General features: G+C 44.5%; 1 protein-coding gene across 4 annotated transcripts in view; it reads right to left on the bottom strand.

The window, feature by feature from the left end:
* Window positions 1–1551: 1551 nt before the first annotated feature.
* The window catches only part of MAP4K4 (mitogen-activated protein kinase kinase kinase kinase 4), a 289343-nt gene continuing 268492 nt past the window's right edge, over window positions 1552–22402 (bottom strand). For all 4 annotated transcript variants that reach the window (XM_075336472.1, XM_075336473.1, XM_075336474.1 and 1 more), the window contains 7 exons: window positions 20512–20655; window positions 19716–19850; window positions 15937–16037; window positions 14385–14534; window positions 12732–12891; window positions 12421–12560; window positions 1552–4311 (listed from right to left, as the gene is read on the bottom strand). In XM_075336472.1, coding sequence (XP_075192587.1) covers window positions 4228–4311; window positions 12421–12560; window positions 12732–12891; window positions 14385–14534; window positions 15937–16037; window positions 19716–19850; window positions 20512–20655 — 914 coding nt within the window. In that variant the 3' untranslated portion in view covers window positions 1552–4227. The remainder of the gene's footprint in view (window positions 4312–12420; window positions 12561–12731; window positions 12892–14384; window positions 14535–15936; window positions 16038–19715; window positions 19851–20511; window positions 20656–22402) is intronic.

The following is a 22402-nucleotide window of genomic DNA, read 5'->3' as shown; positions in this document are numbered from 1 at the left end:
CTACAACTCAAAAATATCTCCTGGATCCGTGCTTTCCTTTACCAAGATTTAGCAAAAACATTAGTGCATGCCCTCATCATCTCCCGCCTCGACTACTGCAACCTCCTGCTCTGTGGCCTCCTTTCCAACACCCTTGCACCCCTCCAATCTATCCTAAACTCTGCGGCCTGCTTAATCCACCTCTCCCTTCGCTATTCCCCAGCTTCGCCACTCTGCCAATCCCTTCACTGGCTTCCCATCGCCCAAAGACTTCAGTTCAAAACATAAACCATGACATACAAAGCCACCCGCAACCTTTCTCCTCCTTACATCTGTGACCTAGTCTCCCGGTACCTACCTGCATGCAACCTCAGATCCTCACAAGATCTCCTCTCCGCTTTTCTTATCTCTTCTTCCCACAATTGCGTACAAGATTTCTCCCGTGCCTCCCCCATACTCTGGATGGCTCTACCTCAGCATATCAGACTCTCCCCTCCCGTGGAAAGCTTCAAGAGGAACCTGAAGACCTATCTCTTCCAAAAAGCCTACAACCTACAATATCCCTCATTCCAGTACACCACTGTGCAACCAGCTCTGTCCTCACCTATTGTACCCTCACCCATTCCCTGTAGACTGTGAGCCCTCGCGGGCAGAGTCCTCTCTCCTATACCAGTCTGTTTTGTACTGTTAATGATTGTTGTACGTATACCCTCTTTCACTTGTAAAGCGCCATGGAATAAATAGCACTATAAATAATAATTTACTGCACTATTCTATGTCCTGTTGTGTGTAAATATGTGACTTCAGATTTTGTGTTATACTGAGCCACATGAAGAGACCTGCGTAGTCTCGAAAGCTTGCTATTATTACAATCTTTTCATTTAGCCATTAAAAGGAATCAACCACTGAGGACTCTCAGTTCTTTTAAACAATTTTTTAATGAACGTGAGGCACTTTTGCATTTGCCATACTATACATACATAATATACATGGATGATCTGCACATAATCTGCTTAATACAGACAAGAGTCCGATTCACTAAGACCGGCGTGTTTCTCGACTGTCTTGCTAAGGAGGCAAGGTGGAGTCAGACTCTCCTTATTCATGAAGAGGTGCATGACTCTTTACAAGCCAGGAGTATCTGATGAGCAGTCTGCATCTCAGTGCACCATGCTAGACATCTTACACCACTTAGCAACTGGTGTAAGATTTCTGGAGTAAGACTTTATCTAGCAATGGTCTTGGAAAAGCTGTGGCTTCACGCCTCTGCTGCACCACTTTTCTGTTGGGCTCCACCCAGCTCTGCCTATTTTGGTGTAGCTGGGAGAAATTGGCAACAAATCGCCAAAATTTACCAAATCTTTGCACAAATTCAAATTGCGCTACAATTTTGCGACCCATTAAAACAATTTATTCCAGAGTTCTAGTAAAATTGCTTTGAACAATTTCCGCGTATATGGATACAAGAAGAAAGTCCATCCTTGAAATGATTAACAAAGGGCTACTGCTTTCCTGCCATAGAGTATCACACTACCACTGCAATCTAGAAAATGAATGCAGTCCACATATATATGTAGGTGTCAATTTTACTTTATTTAAGGGAAAAAAATTGGGAAAATAGGAACTTCCATGAAACACAGTAGACATAAGTTAGATAGCACTGCAAAATGTCCGCAAATGTTTACTTGACACAATTCTGCTTTGCAGTTATACAATTAGTAATTTTATGCAGTTTGTCACTGTTGCCTTTTCGCACTATTAATGAAAAAAATGAGGTTATAGGTCACAAAAGGTGTATTACTAAAATTATGCAAAAAAGATCACTTTAAAAAAAAAACATAAATATGTGATGCACATTAGTTTAACAAAAATGTAAACATTTTCTCCAATGTCACATGTGCAGAAAACAGAAAAAATAAGCAACACTGCAGTCATACAGTTTCAGCAATTCAACTCTATAAGTTCTTATGAAGTAACAATCAAAGAGCAAATGCATTCTGCTTTCTGATACATAGTGGTTTCTGGCGTTAATACTGGAATTATTGGACTAAAAATGGATCCCAATAAAAGCAAGTAGATCAACTACGCTTGCTATAATCACAGACATTTTACAAAACATGATCTTCTCCATGACATTTCATCTTTTTCAGTTAGTTTAACATTATTATTTTTTTTTTTTTAAAATAGGCTTTTCTCCAAAATATTGGTTCTATTGAATAACTGGGTACAGAATTAATCCATTTTCAGAACGCTTAGGAACTCTGCTCTTTAATATGTATACTGCCCCCTTTGGAACAAGAATGCAACAAAGTGTACACATTTTCAGTGCTGAAGAAAAATCCAAACTTAAGTTTCTGCCATTAAAAATAAGGCTTTCACACCACTTGACTGAAGATGTAAATGTGAAGGTGACTGCAGAGAAGTGCACACATTTGGAGGAATGGTGGAATCTTCATTCTATAGCTTTTATTTATACCCCATTGACTGTTGATAACTGTTCCCCTATCCTCAAACAAACCACATTACCATAATCCACTCCATGTCATTATTGAATATAAAACGGAGATCACAAGGAAATAAAAAATGCTTTAAACACAATGGCAGAAACAAAAAGGAAGAGTAGTCTATTTCTATATTAAAAAGAGAAACTGTTCACAAATGAACAGCTTAAGGCAGCTGTCAACAATGTACTTAACACCAGAAAGAGAGTCCGTCAAAAAGGGTTGAATGACACTGTGCATTGCTACATCAACCACAACCGTATACTCCTGGATCCTCAAGTCAAGAACGGGATAGTCATTAAGCAGGTTATTCCCTGTCCAGACATTCATTACAAATGTCAAAACCTTCAGAAAATAAAGCAGACTATTTTATATTCTTAATAATAAAAAAAAAAGTCAGAACTGGGAATCATACATCTAAACACAGGTACAGTATGTCTGTTAAGAATAAGTATTATTATAACTACATTCTTAGAATTGTTTTAGTGCATTGCATTCTTAAAAAAAAAAAAAAAATAATATACACCTTCTATAAAGGAATAAGCCAACCCTCTTCACACCCCTCTAGTGACGTACACTTTAGAATTTAGAGAACTAGCCTAAAATTGATGATCTTTGATGCTATATCTGCTTTTCACAGAAGAGAGCCCTACTGATTTGGGTGAAAATGGTACATACTGGTAGGAAACTAAAAGGTGAAAGCCAATGAACCCTGTCAGTGTTTTGTCACCACCACATTGTTATTTTGTGCCAATTGTTAATGCCAACTTCTGCCAATGAGGATGAACTATGATCAGTGGCATAAATTTGGTATTAAAATTACACATTCATGTTATAAGTAACCTATATTTAAGATGATTCAACCTCTTTATCAAGCCCTTGAGTAGCCAAGATGTCTGCAAAGGTCATGCAAGTCTCATGGCACAAAGGGGTTTGTGCATCACGTAGAATGAGGTAGGAGAAAAAAATAAGTTGATTGGAATTTGCCTGCAATGTCCAACTCCACAACCCTGTTTTGTTCCCTTTCTACAGTACAGATTTAGGCCACGTTGACTGTGTGCACACTTATTGTTGATTTCTAGGAGAAACTTTATTTAAAAAAAAAAAAAAAAAAAAAGCTACGGATGAGGCAGCGCTAATACTGTGACACATTACGCAGGGATGCAGAACTTAGGGGGGGGAAAAAAAAAAAAAAAAAGTATAGAGGCATAATTCAATAAATTCACAACATTGGCCTAAGACGGCGTATAACAAAAAACAAAAATAAAATAAAAGTTAGCGGCTGCCTTTCACATTTTATAAATACAGTTTATTATATGAACTTTCCTTTGTCATAATCAACATCAGAAAACAAAAACAGGAAAAACCCCACTAAATTAAATAAGTGAAATATTAGTAAGCCTAGCTGTGCATCATGAGAAAGGCTCGATAAGTTCTCTTGGACTGTGTTCAATTCCATTTTTTCTTGGTGAAGGGGTGCTTTTAGTGTGACTTATTCTTTCACATCTTACTCGCATCTTTAAAGTAAGAGGAAGTGTCTGTTAGTAGAACTCTCAGATGTTTGTAGCACCCGATAAAGGCATTACAGCCCCAGCTGCCTTGCAAGCTGCAGGAAGGTTCTGTAATCTTCTCCCCTATGTTAGAAACACAAAATCCACTAAATGAATGTGGTTGCACTCCAGTTGCAAATGATTTCAAGTTACGGAGATTACGAAGACTGTAGGGGAGATGTCAGCAGTTCCACTTGTTACCAGCTCAATAGAGAACTCCTGCCCAGGGTCATGAAATATACTTGACTGCTTCCACCAGACCTCACAGAAGCAAAGAAAACCTGTGCACAGAGGAGAGAATAGGGATCAGCAACATTTATTACACAGTTATTAGAAATTGTAGTTTGCAGTGACAAATATTTAGGTTAGAAAACAGTTTCAACAGCAAAATAATACTGCCCCCCAGTGGTCATTTTATATTTGCTCACAACTATAGTGGGTAAGCTTACTAAGATACTATCTTATGGCAGATTAGCAGACCCTTGAATCACTATAGATGTCCAGAGAAGCAGACGGGATACTAATTTTTAGTAGGCTAAAGAGGTTGTACCAAGTTAGTAAGGTATCACTGATCTGTGGAATAGGTTGTAATTTGCTGATCGCTTTAAAAAAAAACAAAAACAAAACAAAATGCTGCTGGACTCCCCTGGATCAGAGATTGGGCTCAGCAGATTCCTTATCCGAACGTGGTGGTTTAGTTCTCTAGGCAATGAATAGAGACCTCCACCCTGTGACCTGCACCTAAACCAGATGTCTGAAACTCACTGCCCCTCAGGCTGCATCTTGTGGCCTGCAGTTACATGGCCCCCTTGATTATGTACGGCGCCGGCAATATATTCACCTGAAATAAAGCCCTGACTACGGCGGTCCCTGCACTGGCCGCGATTGTCAAGAGGGTCATGTGCCTGTGGGCTGCAAGAACCAGAAAAAAGGACACCAAGGGAATGGCGGACAGGTGAGAAGAATTTTTTTTCTTCTTATGTGTGTATCTGAAGAATAGCACAATAGGGGACATTACTAATGGATGGAACATTGCTACAAGAGGGGGACCAGCATTGACATATTACTACAGGAGGACAAGAATGGACACATTAGTACAAGAGAAGGACAAGGATGGGGGACATAACAATAAGAGGACAAGGATGGGCATATTAGTAAAGGATGGGAACATTACTACAGAACGAGGACAAGAATGGGCGGATTACTAGGACAAGAATGGGCAGATTACTAGAGGATAGGGACAAGGATGGACACATTACTACAGGATGGGGACAAGGATAGACACATTACTACAAAACAAGGACACTGATTGGCACATTACTACAGGATGAGGACAAGGATGGGCACATTACTACAGAATGGGGACAAAGATGGGGACATTACAAGATGAGGACCTAGATGAGAACATTACTACAAGATGTTGGCCAAAATTCTTATATGGTGCGAATTGTAAAATGATATTACTTACAAGAAGTGGATAAAATGTAAAAAAAAACCAAACTTTAAAAAAAAGGTGTAAAGCATGACTTTTTTCTACCGTTAATTTTTTTTTTCTTTATATCAACTAAAGCAAACAAAAAAAGTGCATGTTTGTTAATTGCCACATCCGTAATGACCCAAGCTATAAAACCGTAGCATAACCCAAATGATGAATGCCATTAAAAAAAACAAAAAAAAAAAAAAAAAAAACACAAGCAAACAATATTAAAAAAAAATGTGATCCAAAGGTGTATAGAAGAAAAGAAGGGAATTTTGTTTACTTACCGTAAATTCCTTTTCTTCTAGCTCCTATTGGGAGACCCAGACAATTGGTGTATAGCTTCTGCCTCCGGAGGCCACACAAAGTATTACACTGAAAAGTGTAACCCCTCCCCTCTGCCTATACACCCTCCCGTGCATCACGGGCTCCTCAGTTTTGGTGCAAAAGCAGGAAGGAGAAAACTTATAAATTGGTCTGGGGTAAATTCAATCCGAAGGATGTTCGGAGAACTGAAACCATAACCAAAAGAACAATTCAACATGAACAGCATGTGTACACAAAAGAACAACCAGCCCGAAGGGAACAGGGGCGGGTGCTGGGTCTCCCAATAGGAGCTAGAAGAAAAGGAATTTACGGTAAGTAAACAAAATTCCCTTCTTTGTCGCTCCATTGGGAGACCCAGACAATTGGGACGTCCAAAAGCAGTCCCTGGGTGGGTAAAAGAATACCTCAATAAAAGAGAGCCGAAAACGACCCCTTCCTACAGGTGGGCAACCGCCGCCTGAAGGACTCGCCTACCTAGACTGGCATCTGCCGAAGCATAGGTATGCACTTGATAGTGTTTTGTGAAGGTGTGCAGACTAGACCAGGTAGCTGCCTGACACACCTGCTGAGCCGTAGCCCGGTGTCGCAATGCCCAGGACGCACCCACGGCTCTGGTAGAATGGGCTTTCAGGCCCGAAGGAAGAGGAAGCCCCGAAGAACGGTAGGCTTCAAGAATCGGTTCCTTGATCCACCGAGCCAAAGTTGACTTGGAAGCCTGCGAACCCTTACGCTGGCCAGCGATCAGGACAAAGAGCGCATCTGAACGGCGCAGGGGCGCCGTGCGAGACACGTAGAGCCGGAGTGCTCTCACTAGATCTAGTGAATGCAAATCCTTTTCACACTGGTGAACTGGATGAGGGCAAAATGACGGTAAGGAGATATCCTGATTGAGATGAAAAGGAGATACCACCTTAGGGAGAAACTCCGGGACAGGACGCAGAACCACCTTATCCTGGTGAAAAACCAGGAAAGGGGATTTGCATGACAGCGCTGCAAGCTCCGACACTCTTCGGAGTGAGGTAATTGCCACAAGAAATGCCACCTTCTGCGAAAGACGTGATAAAGAGACATCCCTCAGCGGCTCGAAAGGTGGTTTTTGAAGAGCCATTAACACCCTGTTAAGGTCCCAGGGTTCCAGTGGACGCTTGTAGGGTGGAACTATGTGGCAAACTCCCTGCAGGAACGTGCGGACCTGCGGAAGCCTTGCCAGGCGCTTTTGAAAAAATACTGAGAGCGCCGATACTTGTCCCTTGAGAGAGCCGAGTGACAAACCCTTGTCCATTCCGGATTGAAGGAATGAAAGAAAAATAGGTAAGGCAAAAGGCCAGGGAGTAAAACCCTTATCAGAGCACCAGGACAAGAAGATCCGCCACGACCTGTAATAGATCTTGGCGGACGTTGGTTTCCTGGCCTGTCTCATAGTGGCAATGACATCCTGAGATAAACCCGACGACGCTAGGAGCCAGGACTCAATGGCCACACAGTCAGGTTGAGGGCCGCAGAATTCAGATGGAAAAACGGCCCTTGTGACAGCAGGTCTGTGCGGTCTGGAAGCGCCCACGGCTGACCCACCGTGAGATGCCACAGATCCGGGTACCACGACCGCCTCGGCCAATCTGGAGCAACGAGAATGGCGCGACGACAGTCGGATCTGATCTTGCGTAACACTCTGGGCAACATCGCCAGAGGAGGAAACACATAAGGGAGTCGAAACTGCGACCAATCCTGAACTAACGCGTCCGCCGCCAGAGCTCTGTGATCTTGAGACCGTGCCATGAAGGCCGGGACCTTGTTGTTGTGTCGTGACGCCATGAGATCGACGTCCGGCGTTCCCCAGCGGCGACAGATCTCTCGAAACACGTCTGGGTGAAGAGACCATTCCCCCGCATCCATGCGCTGACGACTGAGAAAATCTGCTTCCCAGTTTTCTACGCCCGGGATGTGAACTGCGGAGATGGTGGAGGCTGTGGCTTCCGCCCACAGCAGAATCCGCCGGACTTCCTGGAAGGCTTGACGGCTGCGCGTGCCGCCCTGGTGAATGATGTACGCGACCGCCGTGGCGTTGTCCGACTGTATGCGGATCTGCCTGCCCTCCAGCCACCGATGGAAAGCCAATAGGGCTAGATACACTGCCCTTATCTCCAGAACATTTATCTGAAGGGAAGACTATCGGAGTCCAGGTTCCCTGAGCCCTGTGGTGGAGAAAAACCGCTCCCCACCCTGACAGGCTCGCGTCCGTCGTGACCACAGCCCAGGATGGGGGCAGGAAGGATTTTCCCTGCGATAGAGAAGTGGGAAGAAGCCACCACTGAAGAGAGGTTTTGGCTGCAAGGGAAAGAGAGACGTTCCTGTCGAGGGACGTCGACCTCCTGTCCCATTTGCGGAGAATGTCCCATTGGAGTGGGCGCAGATGGAACTGCGCGAAGGGCACTGCCTCCATTGCTACCACCATCTTCCCCAGGAAGTGCATGAGGCGCCTCAAGGGGTGTGACTGACCCCGAAGAAGAGATTGCACCCCTGTCTGCAGCGAAAGCTGTTTGTCCAGCGGTAGCTTGACTACCGCTGAGTGAGTATGAAACTCCATCCCGAGGTAAGTCAGTGATTGGGTCGGTGTCAACTTGGACTTTGGGAAGTTGATGAGCCACCCGAACTGCTGGAGAGTCGCCAGAGCGACGGTCAGGCTGTGTTGACACACCACCCGGGAGGGTGCCCTGACTAGGAGATCGTCTAAGTAAGGGATCACCGAGTGTCCCTGAGAGTGTAGGACCGCCACAACGGATGCCATGACCTTGGTGAAGACCCGTGGGGCTGTCGCCAGGCCGAAAGGCAGTGCCACGAACTGAAGGTGTTCGTCCCCGATGGCGAAACGCAGGAAGCGTTGATGTTCAGGTGCGATCGGCACATGGAGATAAGCATCCTTGATGTCGATTGATGCTAGGAAGTCTCCTAGTGACATCGAAGCGATGACCGAGCGGAGAGATTCCATCCGAAACCTTCTGGTGCTCACATGCCTGTTGAGCAGTTTGAGGTCCAGAACGGGACGGAATGATCCGTCCTTCTTTGGCACCACGAACAAGTTGGAGTAGAAGCCGTGACCATGTTCCTGAGGGGGAACGGGAATCACCACTCCTCCTGTCTTCAGAACGCCCACAGCCTGAAAAAGTGCGCCGGCCCGAGATGGGGGCGGAGATGTTCTGAAGAAACGAGTCGGAGGACGAGAGCTGAACTCTATCCTGTAACCGTGAGACAGAATGTCTCTCACCCATCGGTCTTGTACATGTGGCCACCAGGCGTCGCAAAAGCGGGAGAGCCTGCCACCGACCGAGGATGCGGTTCGGGGAGGCCGAAAGTCATGAGGAGGCCGCCTTGGAGGCAGTGCCTCCGGCGGTTTTTTGGGGGCGTGACTTAGACCGCCACGCATAGGAGTTCCTCTGGCCTTTCTCTGGCCTGTTGGACGAGGAGGATTGGGACTTGGCTGAGGGCCGAAAGGACCGAAACCTCGGTTGTATTTTCCGTTGCTGAGGTCTCTTCGGTTTGGACTGGGGTAAGTACGAGTCCTTTCCCTTGGATTCCTTAATAATTTCATCCAATCATTCGCCAAACAATCGGTCGCCAGAAAACGGCAAACCGGTTAAGAACTTCTTGGAAGCAGAGTCTGCCTTCCATTCGCGTAGCCACATGGCCCTGCAGACTGCCACCGAATTAGCGGATGCTACCGCTGTACGGCTAGCAGAGTCCAGGACGGCGTTCATGGCGTAGGACGAAAAAGCCGACGCCTGAGAAGTCAAAGACGCAACTTGCGGTGCAGAGGTACGTGTGACCGCATTAATCTCAGACAGAAAAGCTGATAGCTTGGAGTGCCCACACGGCTGCAAAGGCCGGGGCAAAAGACGCGCCTGTGGCTTCATAGATGGATTTCACCAGGAGCTCTATCTGCCTGTCAGTGGCATCCTTGAGCGATGAGCCATCTGCAACTGATACTACAGATCTAGCCGCCAGTCTAGAGACTGGAGGATCCACCTTGGGACATTGAGCCCAACCCTTAACTACGTCAGAGGGGAAGGGGTAACGTGTGTCATTAAGGCGCTTAGTAAAGCGCTTGTCCGGAAATGCTCTGTGCTTCTGGACAGCATCTCTGAAGTTAGAGTGATCGAAAAACGCACTCCGTGTACGTTTGGGAAACCTAAACTGGTGTTTCTCCTGCTGCGAAGCCGACTCCTCTATAGGTGAAGGTGGGGGAGAAAGATCTAGCACCTGGTTGATGGACGATATAAGATCATTTACTAAGGCGTCCCCCTCAGGTGTATCAAGATTGAGGGCAACGTCAGGGTCAGAGCCCTGAGCTGCGACGTCCGCCTCGTCCTCCAGAGAGTCCTCAAGCTGAGACCCCGAGCAGCGTGAGGAAGTCGGGGAAGATTCCCAGCGAGCCCGCTTAGCCGGTCTGGGACTGTGGTCCGTGCAGAAGTCCTCCACGTGAGACCTAGGGGCCACCCCAGGAGCACGCTGCGGCGCAGACCGAGAGGGGCCTGGAGGCGATGATCCAACAGTGCCCGGGGCCTGTGTAAGGACCGGTCTGGACTGCAAGGCTTCTAGTAGCTTGGCAGACCATTTGTCCATAGACTGAGCCATGGATTGTGAAAGCGACTCAGAGTTTCTCAGCAAAAACTGCAAACTCTGTCCCTGCCGCCTGGACAGTGGAAGCAGGAGGGTCTGCCTGATCCGAGGGGCCCACTAGTGACCGAGGCTCCGGCTGAGCAAGTGCAACAGGGGTCGAGCATTGCTCACAGTGAGGGTAGGTGGAACCCGCAGGTAACATAGCCCCACAAGAGGTACAGGTTGCAAAAAAACCCTTTGCCTTAGCGCCCTTGCTCCTTGTGGACGACATGCTGTTGTCTCCTAGGAGAGTGATCACTGAGGGTATATAGCCAAAAGTAAACAAACCGGCCGAACAGAGAAAATATATACAAATATATATATACTCCGGCACCCTAGGGGGACCAGCACCGGGTGACCGGTGTGGCTTACCGACCGCCCAAAGCGGAGTGTGTGTCCACCAGATTCCGTGCCTTAGGTCTCCCAGAGCTGCAGAGCTCGTTCCCGAAATCCTCCACCGGCAGAATGTGTAAAAATGGCTGCCGGAGCTCTCAGGGGAGGAGGGAGCCGTGGGCGGCGACTAGTAAAGTGCGGGAATCTGGGGCCCCACAGTGATCAGTGAGGGGGGGGGAGGAAACCTAAAAGTATGCTCCAGCCCTCACTGCCGACGTCAGGTCGACCGTCCCGCCCTTACCCCTGACTGGCAGGCCCGGGGGCGGGAGTTATGGTACTAGGCCGCAATGAAGCCGGGGACTAAATTTAATACCGCGGCCGACAAACAGGCTCGGTCGGCGCGGAAGTCCCGGTCTTCACAAACCAGCAGCTGCTGCAGCGTCTGTGAAACAAGCGCTCCATGCACAGTCCCCATGGGGACACCGAGTACCTTTAGATGCAGGGCCCTGTCCCTGAGGATACATAGACTCCTGTCCGGCAGATTCCCACAGGGGCTGCGGAGGGAGCCCGGTCCCAGTGAATGGATGACCGGTCAGGATCCCACTTCTCCCAGAGCCTCTAAGGGATGGTGAAGGAAAACGGCATGTGGCTCCAGCCTCTGTACCCGCAATGGGTACCTCAACCTTAACAGCACCGCCGACGTAGTGGGGTGAGAAGGGAGCATGCCGGGGGCCCTGTGGGGGCCCTCTTTTCTTCCAACCGATAAAATCAGCAGCTGCTGCTGACTAAAATGGGAATGCATGAGTGGATGTGTGCCTCCTTCCACACAAAGCATAAAACTGAGGAGCCCGTGATGCACGGGAGGGTGTATAGCCAGAGGGGAGGGGTTACACTTTTCAGTGTAATACTTTGTGTGGCCTCCGGAGGCAGAAGCTATACACCAATTGTCTGGGTCTCCCAATGGAGAGACAAAGAAATAAAAATAGTATCATAACTAAAAATGTCACTTTTTCCTGCAAATTATTATTTTTGTCCATGTGTGGCCCATAGACCCAGCCAAGTTTGAGACCCCTGACCTAGACCGTTCTCAATCGGGGCACTGCAGAACCTCATTCTCAGATGTGGAACCCCAAGTGATTAGCTGTGCCCATCTAGCCCTCAAGATAGGTGATCATTTGCTGGAGTTGATAAAAGATAACAAAAATATTCAACAATTAGAAATTGAAAATGTACAACTCATCCAGCAAAAACAACCCTTTATACATCAACAGAAACAACTTATTCTTCTTAAAGGGAACCTGACCGCTTCCCCAGCTTCAGCATCCCCAAACTATGGTTATGTATTTATTTCTACAATTTTACCCTTCTTAAAGAGCCTATATTATCTTCCTGTTTTCTTCATGAAAAAAAAAAAAATTATATCTAGGGGCCAGTGGAAGCGGTCAGTTAATTTTAAAATGCAAACATGAATAAAATTTTTAAAAAAGTGTAATGTCACTAAAGGGGCTGTCCCTAGTTGTCAATGAGTACAAACTAAAAAAAAATTTGCTCTGAAAATATTTCACGGAAAAAGTCACAACACCGCATAGTAATGTTTTACCTTATCATTTCGTTCACACAAGAACTTTAGTCTTTGTGCCCTCTTGTGCATAAAAACTCCATCTAGATGTCCAGTCTCAACAGATCGAATTTCAATGGCTTTTTCGCCCCATCCCATTATCTGGTTAGATCGAATGTATGCTGAAAAATTAAAACAATCAATTAGAAGGACGCAACATTTTACCATCACTTAATTAGGAAGTATTTTTTATCATGAAAATGATAAAAAAAATTTTTTATAAAATACGTAAAAAAAAAAAAATAATGGAAAACAAATGCAGGTATATTAAACTACTGTCATGTGAAACTTACCAACAGATGTTGGCATTTCTCCCCACTGTAGAACCACATCTTTGGTGATCCTGCCGTAAGTATTAACATATACTCCTTCATCTTCATAACAAACCAACAACTCCATACCGTCTGTATTGGGGAGAATAATGATTGCATGCGGCTGGATACTGCTCTGAATCTGTAATAGGAGTACAGTAGGCCAACATTACTAATATGTTGAATTTATGGCACACAAAGGCTTTATTCAGATATCAGTGGCATTTCTCCTTAGGTTTCCACAAACAGCATTCTATGCTACGGGGCGGTGTTCATAGATTGTTTTTTTTATTTTCCATTTTCAAGTTCATGTAACAGTTGGCTTCTGACATTAACCTTTTCATGCCCGGTTAAAAACAGAATGTAGAAGTATGCTTACATTTTTTAATTTTAAATAATGAAAGTCAATGGTAACAGGATCCAACTATACAGGTGTGCAATTGCACCTCTTACTAACTGTATACATTTTTGCAGTATTCGGCACAAAATGTAAATAAGTAACGTCTGTATATATAGTGTTAACCTAGATAGCAGACTTTGATGGTCACCAAAATATTTTAATTCTGTTCACACCATAGTAAGATGATATAAATACTCCAAAACAGAACATGCCCCTTCTTCTAGAACAGTGTTAGGCCATGTGCACACACTGCGCTTTTTTAATATGTTTTTGATACGTTTTTCACTACTTGGACAACCTCTTAAGAGAAACTGAGTCCCAGTGAAGATAAAATACCTGTTCTAGTAGTATCAGTGCTGTGTTGGCCAGCATTATTAGGTCACGCGAGTGTCACACCAATCGGCAGCTGTTAAGGGGTTCCTGGGCTCACGCTTTGTCTGGACATCTGTGCGTCATCCAAGGGAATCAGCTCATTAGTGGCCTCTGAAGTGCCTGTGCTATTTATGTGACAATATTACATGAACGCCAATAGATGCGGCACCAGCATAATTGGATGCGAGAAAAAGTATATTTTCAGTAGGACCCGGTTTCCTTTAAGAAGGGGTTCTTCAAGTAGTGGACAACCCATTTAAAGGCAAATAGCCTCAACTCTAATAAATTACTTCAAAAGTACACCAAAGGCCCCCATACATTTTAGACAAAAGTCATCCAATCATCGGATGTGTATAGGGCCTCCAAACTCCTTCGAAGGATCTCTGGAGAGGAGGATCAGGTCATTAAAATTCCAGTTGTGATCTTTTTGCTTTTGGGGAAAATAATCTAGTGCCAAAAGACCATGGCAGCAGATTTTCCCCCTCTCCCTTTGAAAACACTTAAATGTTCAGCCAAACACTCTTGCAGTTGGGAGCGATAGATGATCATTTGGCCAACACAACAGGTGTATGGCCATTTTAATGCATAGTGCTGCACCTATGACAAGCACAAAACGAGGACAGGACTGACCCCTTGAGACAAAGGCTGCTCCCCCACAGTGACAAGGTACAACACGTTGACAATCTCTGCTCTAGAACACAAATAGACTTTATATCCCATTAAGTCCCATTTACCGAAACAGCCATGCTTCATCTAGATATAATTTATGATAATCTGTTACACTGAAACACTTCCGTGCTCAGTGAATGTATGATAAATGTCTATGGCGAGTAATCTCCACAGTTCATATTCACAATACTTACATGTGTTGGTAGATAAATGTCATAGACGGCTCCTGAGTCCACATCAACAGCATGAAAACCAGCACAGGATCCGTAAATCACTTTAAGCCGTTGTCCTTCTTCAACAGTCAGGTCAACTAACAATGGCCTATGTACCAAGTCTCCAAATGACTGCAAGTAAACAAATGAGGAGTGTGAATTAGAATATTTCTCCAGGGTTTTTTATGTATTTAAGTAAAAAATTGAAAATGTCTCGGGTATATATAAACACCAAAATTCCTTTATGGTATAGAGCAGTACCTCCCTACATCCTGGATGAAAGTCAAAATCTACACATTTGATGCACATGATGTGGTCTTGTCCACACCTACAAAATTTTGGGAAGAGAGTCAAAGACTTGATTAATAATGTTCCTCACACCACTGCAGTGTATTCTGGGGTATATGGAGGACCTAGGGACTGACAGGCCAGGGAAGATTGCAGTGGCAAGAATGCTGTATACGACAAGGAAGTTGTTTGCACAACACTGGATAGATCAGAAGGGTTCAACTGTATAAGAATTTATTGATAAGATTAACTGGCTATTAATTTTGGATAAGGGAGTGTATGCTAAATGAGGTGGTATTTCAAAATTTGAGAAATTGTGGGCATTATAGGCGGATACACCCGGAATGGCTTTCAGAGAGTTATTCAGGTCCTGTCAAGGTGTGCTGTAGCTGATTTGCAAGATGGGCTGTACGATAATCGGAGAGCTTGATGATCCATTCAGGGTGGTGCAAGATGTAAAGGTGGCTTTACACACTGCAACATCGCAAACGACATCGCTGTAACGTCATCGGTTTTGTGACGTAATAGCGACCTCCCCAGCGACATTGCAGTGTGTGAAACACATCAGTGACCTGGCCCCTGCTGTGAAGTTGCTGATCGCTACAAATCGTTCAGGACCATTCTTTGGTCCTTTGTTTCCCGCTGTGCAGCCTGATCGCTAGAAAGTTTCAGTGTGTAAAGGGGACTTTACAGCGACTTAGTTAGCGACTTCCCTTTCAAAAAGCTGCTTTACAACGTCCCCAATGACTAGCTAGGTCGTTCTGCAGGTCCGTATCGCTGTTGCGTCGTTTTCCAGGTATGCCTGTTTGACAGCTCACCAGCGACTCACCAGAGACTTTGTAGCGATCCCGGCCAGGTTGGGATTGCTGGTGGGATCGCTAGAAAGTCTCAGTGTGTAAAGGGGCCTTAAGGTAGTATGCCTGACCGCTTTGTCTCTTTTGGGGATTATTCAACATTTTGTTATGTTATCTGGAGTACATGGGAAGGGATTTCAGCTTTATCATTTGTCTTTTTGCTCTTGGTCTCCTGTATATATTACACAACTCCTTTTTTGCTACAGGCTGACCTTTAACCATAGCAATGCATTTTAAGAAATATGTCTGCATGGAGGGAACTTATTTTTTGTAACGGGGCAGTGGGGATGTGCATTTGCATTGTCTGTTTTAGAAAATCTTTAAAGCTTTTAAAAATAAATGTCAGATAAATACTGCATATTATTTATTTGAGCGATTCAGGGATTACATACCTTAAAGGCCATGAACTTGTGATATGGCTTTGGCGCCCAAGCATAGACTTCCACTGAACTCTTTAAAGCAATTACCAAAAACTTGATGCGTTCATATTTTACTAAAGTAAAAGAAAACAGGAAAGATTAAGCTAGAAAACATATGGCCACTATCAGGATTAGGATATTCTGAACGAAAATACTCAATGTATATTATGTGTAGGTTGGCCCGTATTGACAGAAAAAGTCAAAGTGAGCACTTATACTACATACATTTTAATCTTTCCACTCTGCAAATATCTGCTCAAACCTCTTCTAATAGCACTACTCTGCAAAACACAATAGTTCCTCCTAAACATACATAAAAAAGTGATCATATTAGAACACCCTGGCACCTCCCCTCAATATAAGTGGAAAAAAAGCTGACTCTTTTTAGGAATCGTCTAGAATCTTTAGAGAAACCGTGCCACATCTGTTCTTGGATATATTTGGTACTGCAGCTCATTTTTATTCAGGTAGAGTTGAAAGCAGACACAGCAAAAAGGACATATTTAATCTAAAATAAAAAACGGAATAGTGATTGCTGCAATTTTTGTCCTGCAGACAATCGCACATTTTTCTGAACAGCCCTTATAAATAACACAAGAGGGAGTCCATGTTTTTTCCAAGCAAAACACTCGGACAAAAAATAAACTCGTGTGAACATATCCTAAAAGTAGATGTAAAAGCTTATTGTAACATGTGTTCATAGTTAATGAAGCAATGGAAAGTTGGGAAAAATTGATTGCCTATCTCTTTACTACATGCATGGATCCACATGTTAAAATTATGCAAGAGCGGAGACATCTTATTGCAGTCCATGAATTGGACATATGAAACCACAGGAACTGACCACAACAGTGAGCACATGAGTGGAGCTTAACCCTCACCTCTTCTGTTCAGGACAAATAACACAAGCTCAGTGCAAAGTGGAAGATTAACCCATTAATCACAAGGAGGAGGAGGCATGAGAGTACATGGTGGTGCAGAAGAGCAGGTGGGGGAACACTTCACCACTGTGGAGGAAACAGGCACATAGAACTGAAGCTGTGGGGGGACTTCACTGTTGGGCTAAGTGTTCCTAATCTATCAGCTTCAGCTGACCGTCAATGTTCCTAGGAGATGGAGCAGCTGCACTCCTGCATCCAAACTTAAGTGTGAAAGGAGACCGTTTCAGTGCTGCAACCTAAAGAACACAGTCCGGCAAACAATTCCGTCTCCAAGGTCTTATTTAATACACTCTCCAGGCCCCAGTTCGTAGAGGACTACCTTCCAGTTATGTGCAGCAGAAGAGTAAGCTAGTCACATCTTTTGCTTGCTGCATTTCTTATGAACGAACGCTCCTGCTGATAAGGATCTCAGCAGCTCTTTCTTTCCTTCGGCATCACCAGCTTTTCGTGGGGTCAGGACAATTACAATCGAAATTAAGATATTTACAAAATCAGAATTGGCTCAATTGCCCTTTTCGCCCCATTGGGTGTCCATGTGAGCATCTCCGACAGGCATAGCCAAAGAGCCAGATGCGGCCTGCGGGTTGCAATCCGTCTAGGGCTGAGAATATCATGTAATCCACCACGGGATGTTGTGCTGAATGAGGAGGACATTTAGGCCTGCTAACTAATGAGTTTTCCTCGTAAATTGGAAGTTTATTGGCCTATTTAACCCCTTCAGCCCCGGGGCACTTTCCGTTTTTGTTCTTCCGAGAGCCGTAACTTTTTTTATTTTTCCGTCAATCTTGCCATATGAGGGCTTGTTTTTTGCGGGACAAGTTGTACTTTTAAATGAAACCATAAGTTTTACCATATGGTGTACTGGAAAACAGCAACAAAATTCCAAGTGTGAAAAAACTGCAAAAAAAAGTGTGATGGCACAATAGTTTTTGGGATGTTTTATTCACTATATGGTAAAACTGATGTGTGGGTATGATGCCTGAGGTCGGTTCGAGTTTGTAGACACCAAACATGTATAGGTTTACTTGTATCTAAGGGGTTAAAAAAAATTCACAAGCTTGTCCAATAAAAGTGGCGCACGTTTTGCGCCATTTTCTGAAACACGTAGCGTTCTCATTTTTCTGGATCTATGGCTCAGTGACTGCTTATTTTTTGCGTCTCAAGCTGTCGTTTCTAATAGTATCATTTTTGCGCAGATGCTACATTTTGATCGCCTGTTATTGCATTTTGCGTAAAACTTGCAGCGACCAAAACACGTAATTTTGGCTTTTTGAATTTTTTTGCCACTACGCCGTTTACCAATCAGATTAGTTGATTTTATATTTTGATAGATCGGGCATTTCTGAACGCGCCGATACCAAATATGTGTATCTTTATTTATTTTTTAACCCTTTAATTTTCAATGGGGGAAAAGGGGGGTGATTTGAACTTTTAGGTTTTTGTTTTTTTTAAAACTTTTTTTTTAATTTTTTTTTTATTTTTCTAGTCCCCCTAGGGGGCTATAGCGATCAGTAATCTGATCGCTCTTATCTATCTGCTGATCACAGCTATACAGCTGTAAACAGCAGATTCAGTCACTTCCTGTTTCTCTCTGCTCTCGGCCGAGGGAAAACGAAAGTGAAACTTCATAGCTACAGGTGTCATCACATGACCCTGTGCTATTATGGCAACCACCGAAAGTCACGTGATCACGCACGTGACTTCCGGTGGGGGCGGCAGTAAGTAAAAATCATGGCCGCGCGCATATAGATCTCGCTGCCAGACTTTGGCAGCGAGATTTAAGGGGTTAAATGTTGCGAGTGGAAGAGATTCCACTCGCAATATGCAGGCACACATGTCAGCTGTTGAAAACAGCTGATATGTGTGCCGACCGCCGCCGCCTGCCCGCGGCAGGGGGCGGGGCTTAACGGGACACGCTCCATGAAGGATATATCCGTCCATGGTCGTGAAGGGGTTAAACAATAATCAGAAATGCACATCTTCGGTGCAGACAGCATTTGTGGTCACTCTAAGGTGTAGATGCCTTCTTCTCAGTCTCACAGGCCAACATTCAGAAAGTGAATTCTAGTCTATTGGCTGTGTGGAGTCAGCTGGTCAAAACAGTAGTCAAAGTGCAAGACAGGATTGGAGCAGCACTGAAAATGGCTGAAGACTAGGACTGGTAAGTATTTTATTAAACACACACACAACATATTATACTAATGGTTAACAAATGCTGGGGAAAAAATACCTCGCCGATGTCAGATGTTAAGTTTCAGGCTGCAGTCAGTCATTTAAGTATAGACCCTCTGTGTTCTCATTTTGGTAAAACAGCATCACGGCTTTCCACTTGATGCTGAGGAATGCGCAAGGTACCCCTCCTTGCCCATGCAAAATCTACTGGGTGTTTTCTCCTCATTTACCCTCTGTATAGCTTGTGTATACTGCTCTCCATTGGATACTTTCCTCACTTTCTGATCTGCAGTGTATAAATTACCCCCCTCTTTTCTGGTCAGAAAGAGGGGGTCCACAGATACAGACGAAGCAGTGTACAGTCGGATCTATTTTGGAAGCTGCAGCTCTATTAATAAATGAGAACTATTTGGAAAGTTGCTTCACTCTGCATTAAGTAAAGAATTAGGAGGCAAAAAAAAACAAAAAAAAACTTGAGACACCTATTGCAATCTGCTGCTAAAATATATAAATCATATTTGAGTTATGTTTTATAGTTAAATGTATATTTAGCAATTCGAATCTGCAATCTGGCCTGACAGGGAGGAGACTCATACTTTAGTTCAAGTACAATATAAAGGACTTTGCTTGTATACCTACCAACTTTATAGTGCACACAACCTTCCAAATCACCAACAGTTGTCCAGCCTTGTTTCTTCTCAACCTCTGGGTCATTGTAAAGAATTTTGTTTCTTAACCAAGACAAGTAATACACTCGCAACTTGTTCTTCTTTCCTGTAGAAAGAAATAACACTTAATGTAAAACAAATCTAGACAGTACGGTCGACTTGACAGTGTTTTTCAGAAAAACATTTGTCATGGTGTTCTAGAAACACCCTAATGATGCTTTTTATGGCATTTTATAGGTCAATGGCATTTTTTTCTTTAACTTGGCATGCTATTTATAGATTGTTTTATTTAATGAATTTCCAAAAGTCTTATTCATAAAAACACTAGAAAAAAAGGAATACCATAGCTATACATTAAACTTTTGTGTTTTATGCAGGTTTGATGGTTCTTGTATGGCCCAGAGTTCAAACAATAAATGACAATATTTCAAAATCCTTTTGCAGCAGTGAAAAAAAAACAACAATAAAACGAAATGTTAAACCCTCGCAAGTGCAGCACTGCGAGTGTGAATATGTTATCAGTGTGCAGTCTGACATACGCCGAGACAGGCAACGGAGAAGATGGAGAGGTCAATCTCTCCCTCTTCTCCTCACCTGTGCTCCAATGCTCACATGCAAGACAACTAGAGCAAAGTAGAATGCCACTCAGCTCACGCTCCTAGCAGAGGGTCCGCATACTGCATCAAATTCTCTGGCCTCTGATGTAAAACGCTAGTGTGACCCCGGCCTGACTGATGGCTCTGGGTGATTTAAAGATGCAACTTTACCCGATATTGTAACCAGGACATTCAAACCCTCAAGGACATCCATTTGCTGAAATCGCCTTCTGTTGATGAGAGGGTAGACTTTTCCCTGACCACTTCTGTCTAAGAGCATTAATCCACTTTCGGTGCCAACCAACAAATTCACACCTGTGAGAAAATAACAGAAGGTTAAAGCAGTACAAGAATAGTGACAGGTCTCTAAAATAAAAGTGACGCACAGGACATAACTATCCAAAATAACCAATTAAATAGGAGTAATTAGTGTATCAAAATACTTTTGTGCATTTAACACAGACTAGCTTAAATTTAAAAAGGAGAGAGAAAAAAAGGGCATTGAAATATTAGCTACATGGTTACAACAGACAGATTTATGAACGCTCTATTGTTAAGAAATTATTTCGCAAGTGTTTTACATAACTGGTACAATAAATTCCCTGGACTTCTTTATGAAGGGGTATTATTAAGTTGCCTCTGAAGCAGCTCAGAGGAATGCAGTCCTTACTTTCTGGGGGGCGAGCACATCTCCTTGAAGGCCAGCTCCGCTAAGCAGCAGAACAGTTGTATTAGTAAAACTATTTTGTTATAAAAGGCCCCGTCACACACAACGAGATCGCTAACGAGATTGTTGCCGAGTCACAGTTTCTGTGACGCAGCAACGATCTCGCCAGCGATCTCTTTAGGTGTGACACCTACCAGCGATCAGGTCCCTGCTGTGAGATTGCTAGTCGCTGCAGAAGGGACCCGGACCATTTTCTTCAAAGGCAATATCCTGCTGGGCAGGAAGCATCGCTGTGCATGATGCTGTGTGACAGGGTCCCAATGACCGCCGAGATCGTTCTACAGGTCGCTACTAAAGGTGGCTTTACACACTGCAACATCGCAAACGACATCGCTGTAACGTCACCGGTTTTGTGACGTTATAGCGACCTCCCCAGCGACATTGCAGTGTGTGAAACACATCAGCGACCTGGCCCCTGCTGTGAAGTTGTGATCGCTACAAAATCGTTCAGGACCATTCTTAGGTCCTTTGTTTCCCGCTGTGCAGCATGCATCGCTAGAAAGTTTCAGCGTGTAAAAGGGACTTTACAGCGACTTCCCTTTCAAAAAGCTGCTTTACAACGTCCCCAACAACCAGCTAGGTCGCTCTGCAGGTCCGGATCACTGTTGCGTCGTTGGCCAGGTTTGCCTGTTTGACAGCTCACCAGAGACTTTGTAGCGATCCCGGCCAGGTTGGGATCGCTGGTGGGATCGCTAGAAAGTTTCAGTGTGTAAACCGAGCTTTACTGTGTTGTTGGTAAGGTCTGACTGTGTGACATCTCACCAGCAACCTCCCAGCGACTTACCAGCGATCCTTATCAGGATGTATTGTTGTCGGGATCGCTGATAAGTCAGTGTGTGTGACTGGGCCTTAAAGGTACCGTCACACTAAGCAACTTACCAGCGATCCTAACAACGATAGGGATCGCTGGTAAGTTGCTAGGAGGTTGCTGGTGAGATGTCACACTGCGACGCTCCAGCGATCCCACCAGCAACCTGACCTGGCAGGGATCGCTGGAGCGTCGCTACACAAGTTGCTGGTGAGCTCACCAGCAACCAGTGACCAGCCCCCAGCGCCGCGTGGAAGATGCTGCGCTTGGTAACTAAGGTAAATATCGGGTAACCAACCCGATATTTACCTTTGTTACCACCGCACGTGCAGAGAGCAGGGAGCAGCGCACACTGAGTGCTGGCTCCCTGCTCTCCTAGTTACAGCACACATCGGGTTAATTACCCGATGTGTGCTGCAGCTAAATGTGCACAGAGCAGGGAGCCGCGCACACTGCTTAGCGCTGGCTCCCTGCTCTCCTAGTTACAGCACACATCGGGTTAATTACCTGATGTGTGCTGCAGCTAA

Source organism: Anomaloglossus baeobatrachus, chromosome 2 (genome assembly GCF_048569485.1).
Source record: "Anomaloglossus baeobatrachus isolate aAnoBae1 chromosome 2, aAnoBae1.hap1, whole genome shotgun sequence".
Taxonomy (NCBI): domain Eukaryota; kingdom Metazoa; phylum Chordata; class Amphibia; order Anura; family Aromobatidae; genus Anomaloglossus; species Anomaloglossus baeobatrachus.
This window is presented reverse-complemented; position numbering and strand designations above follow the sequence as displayed.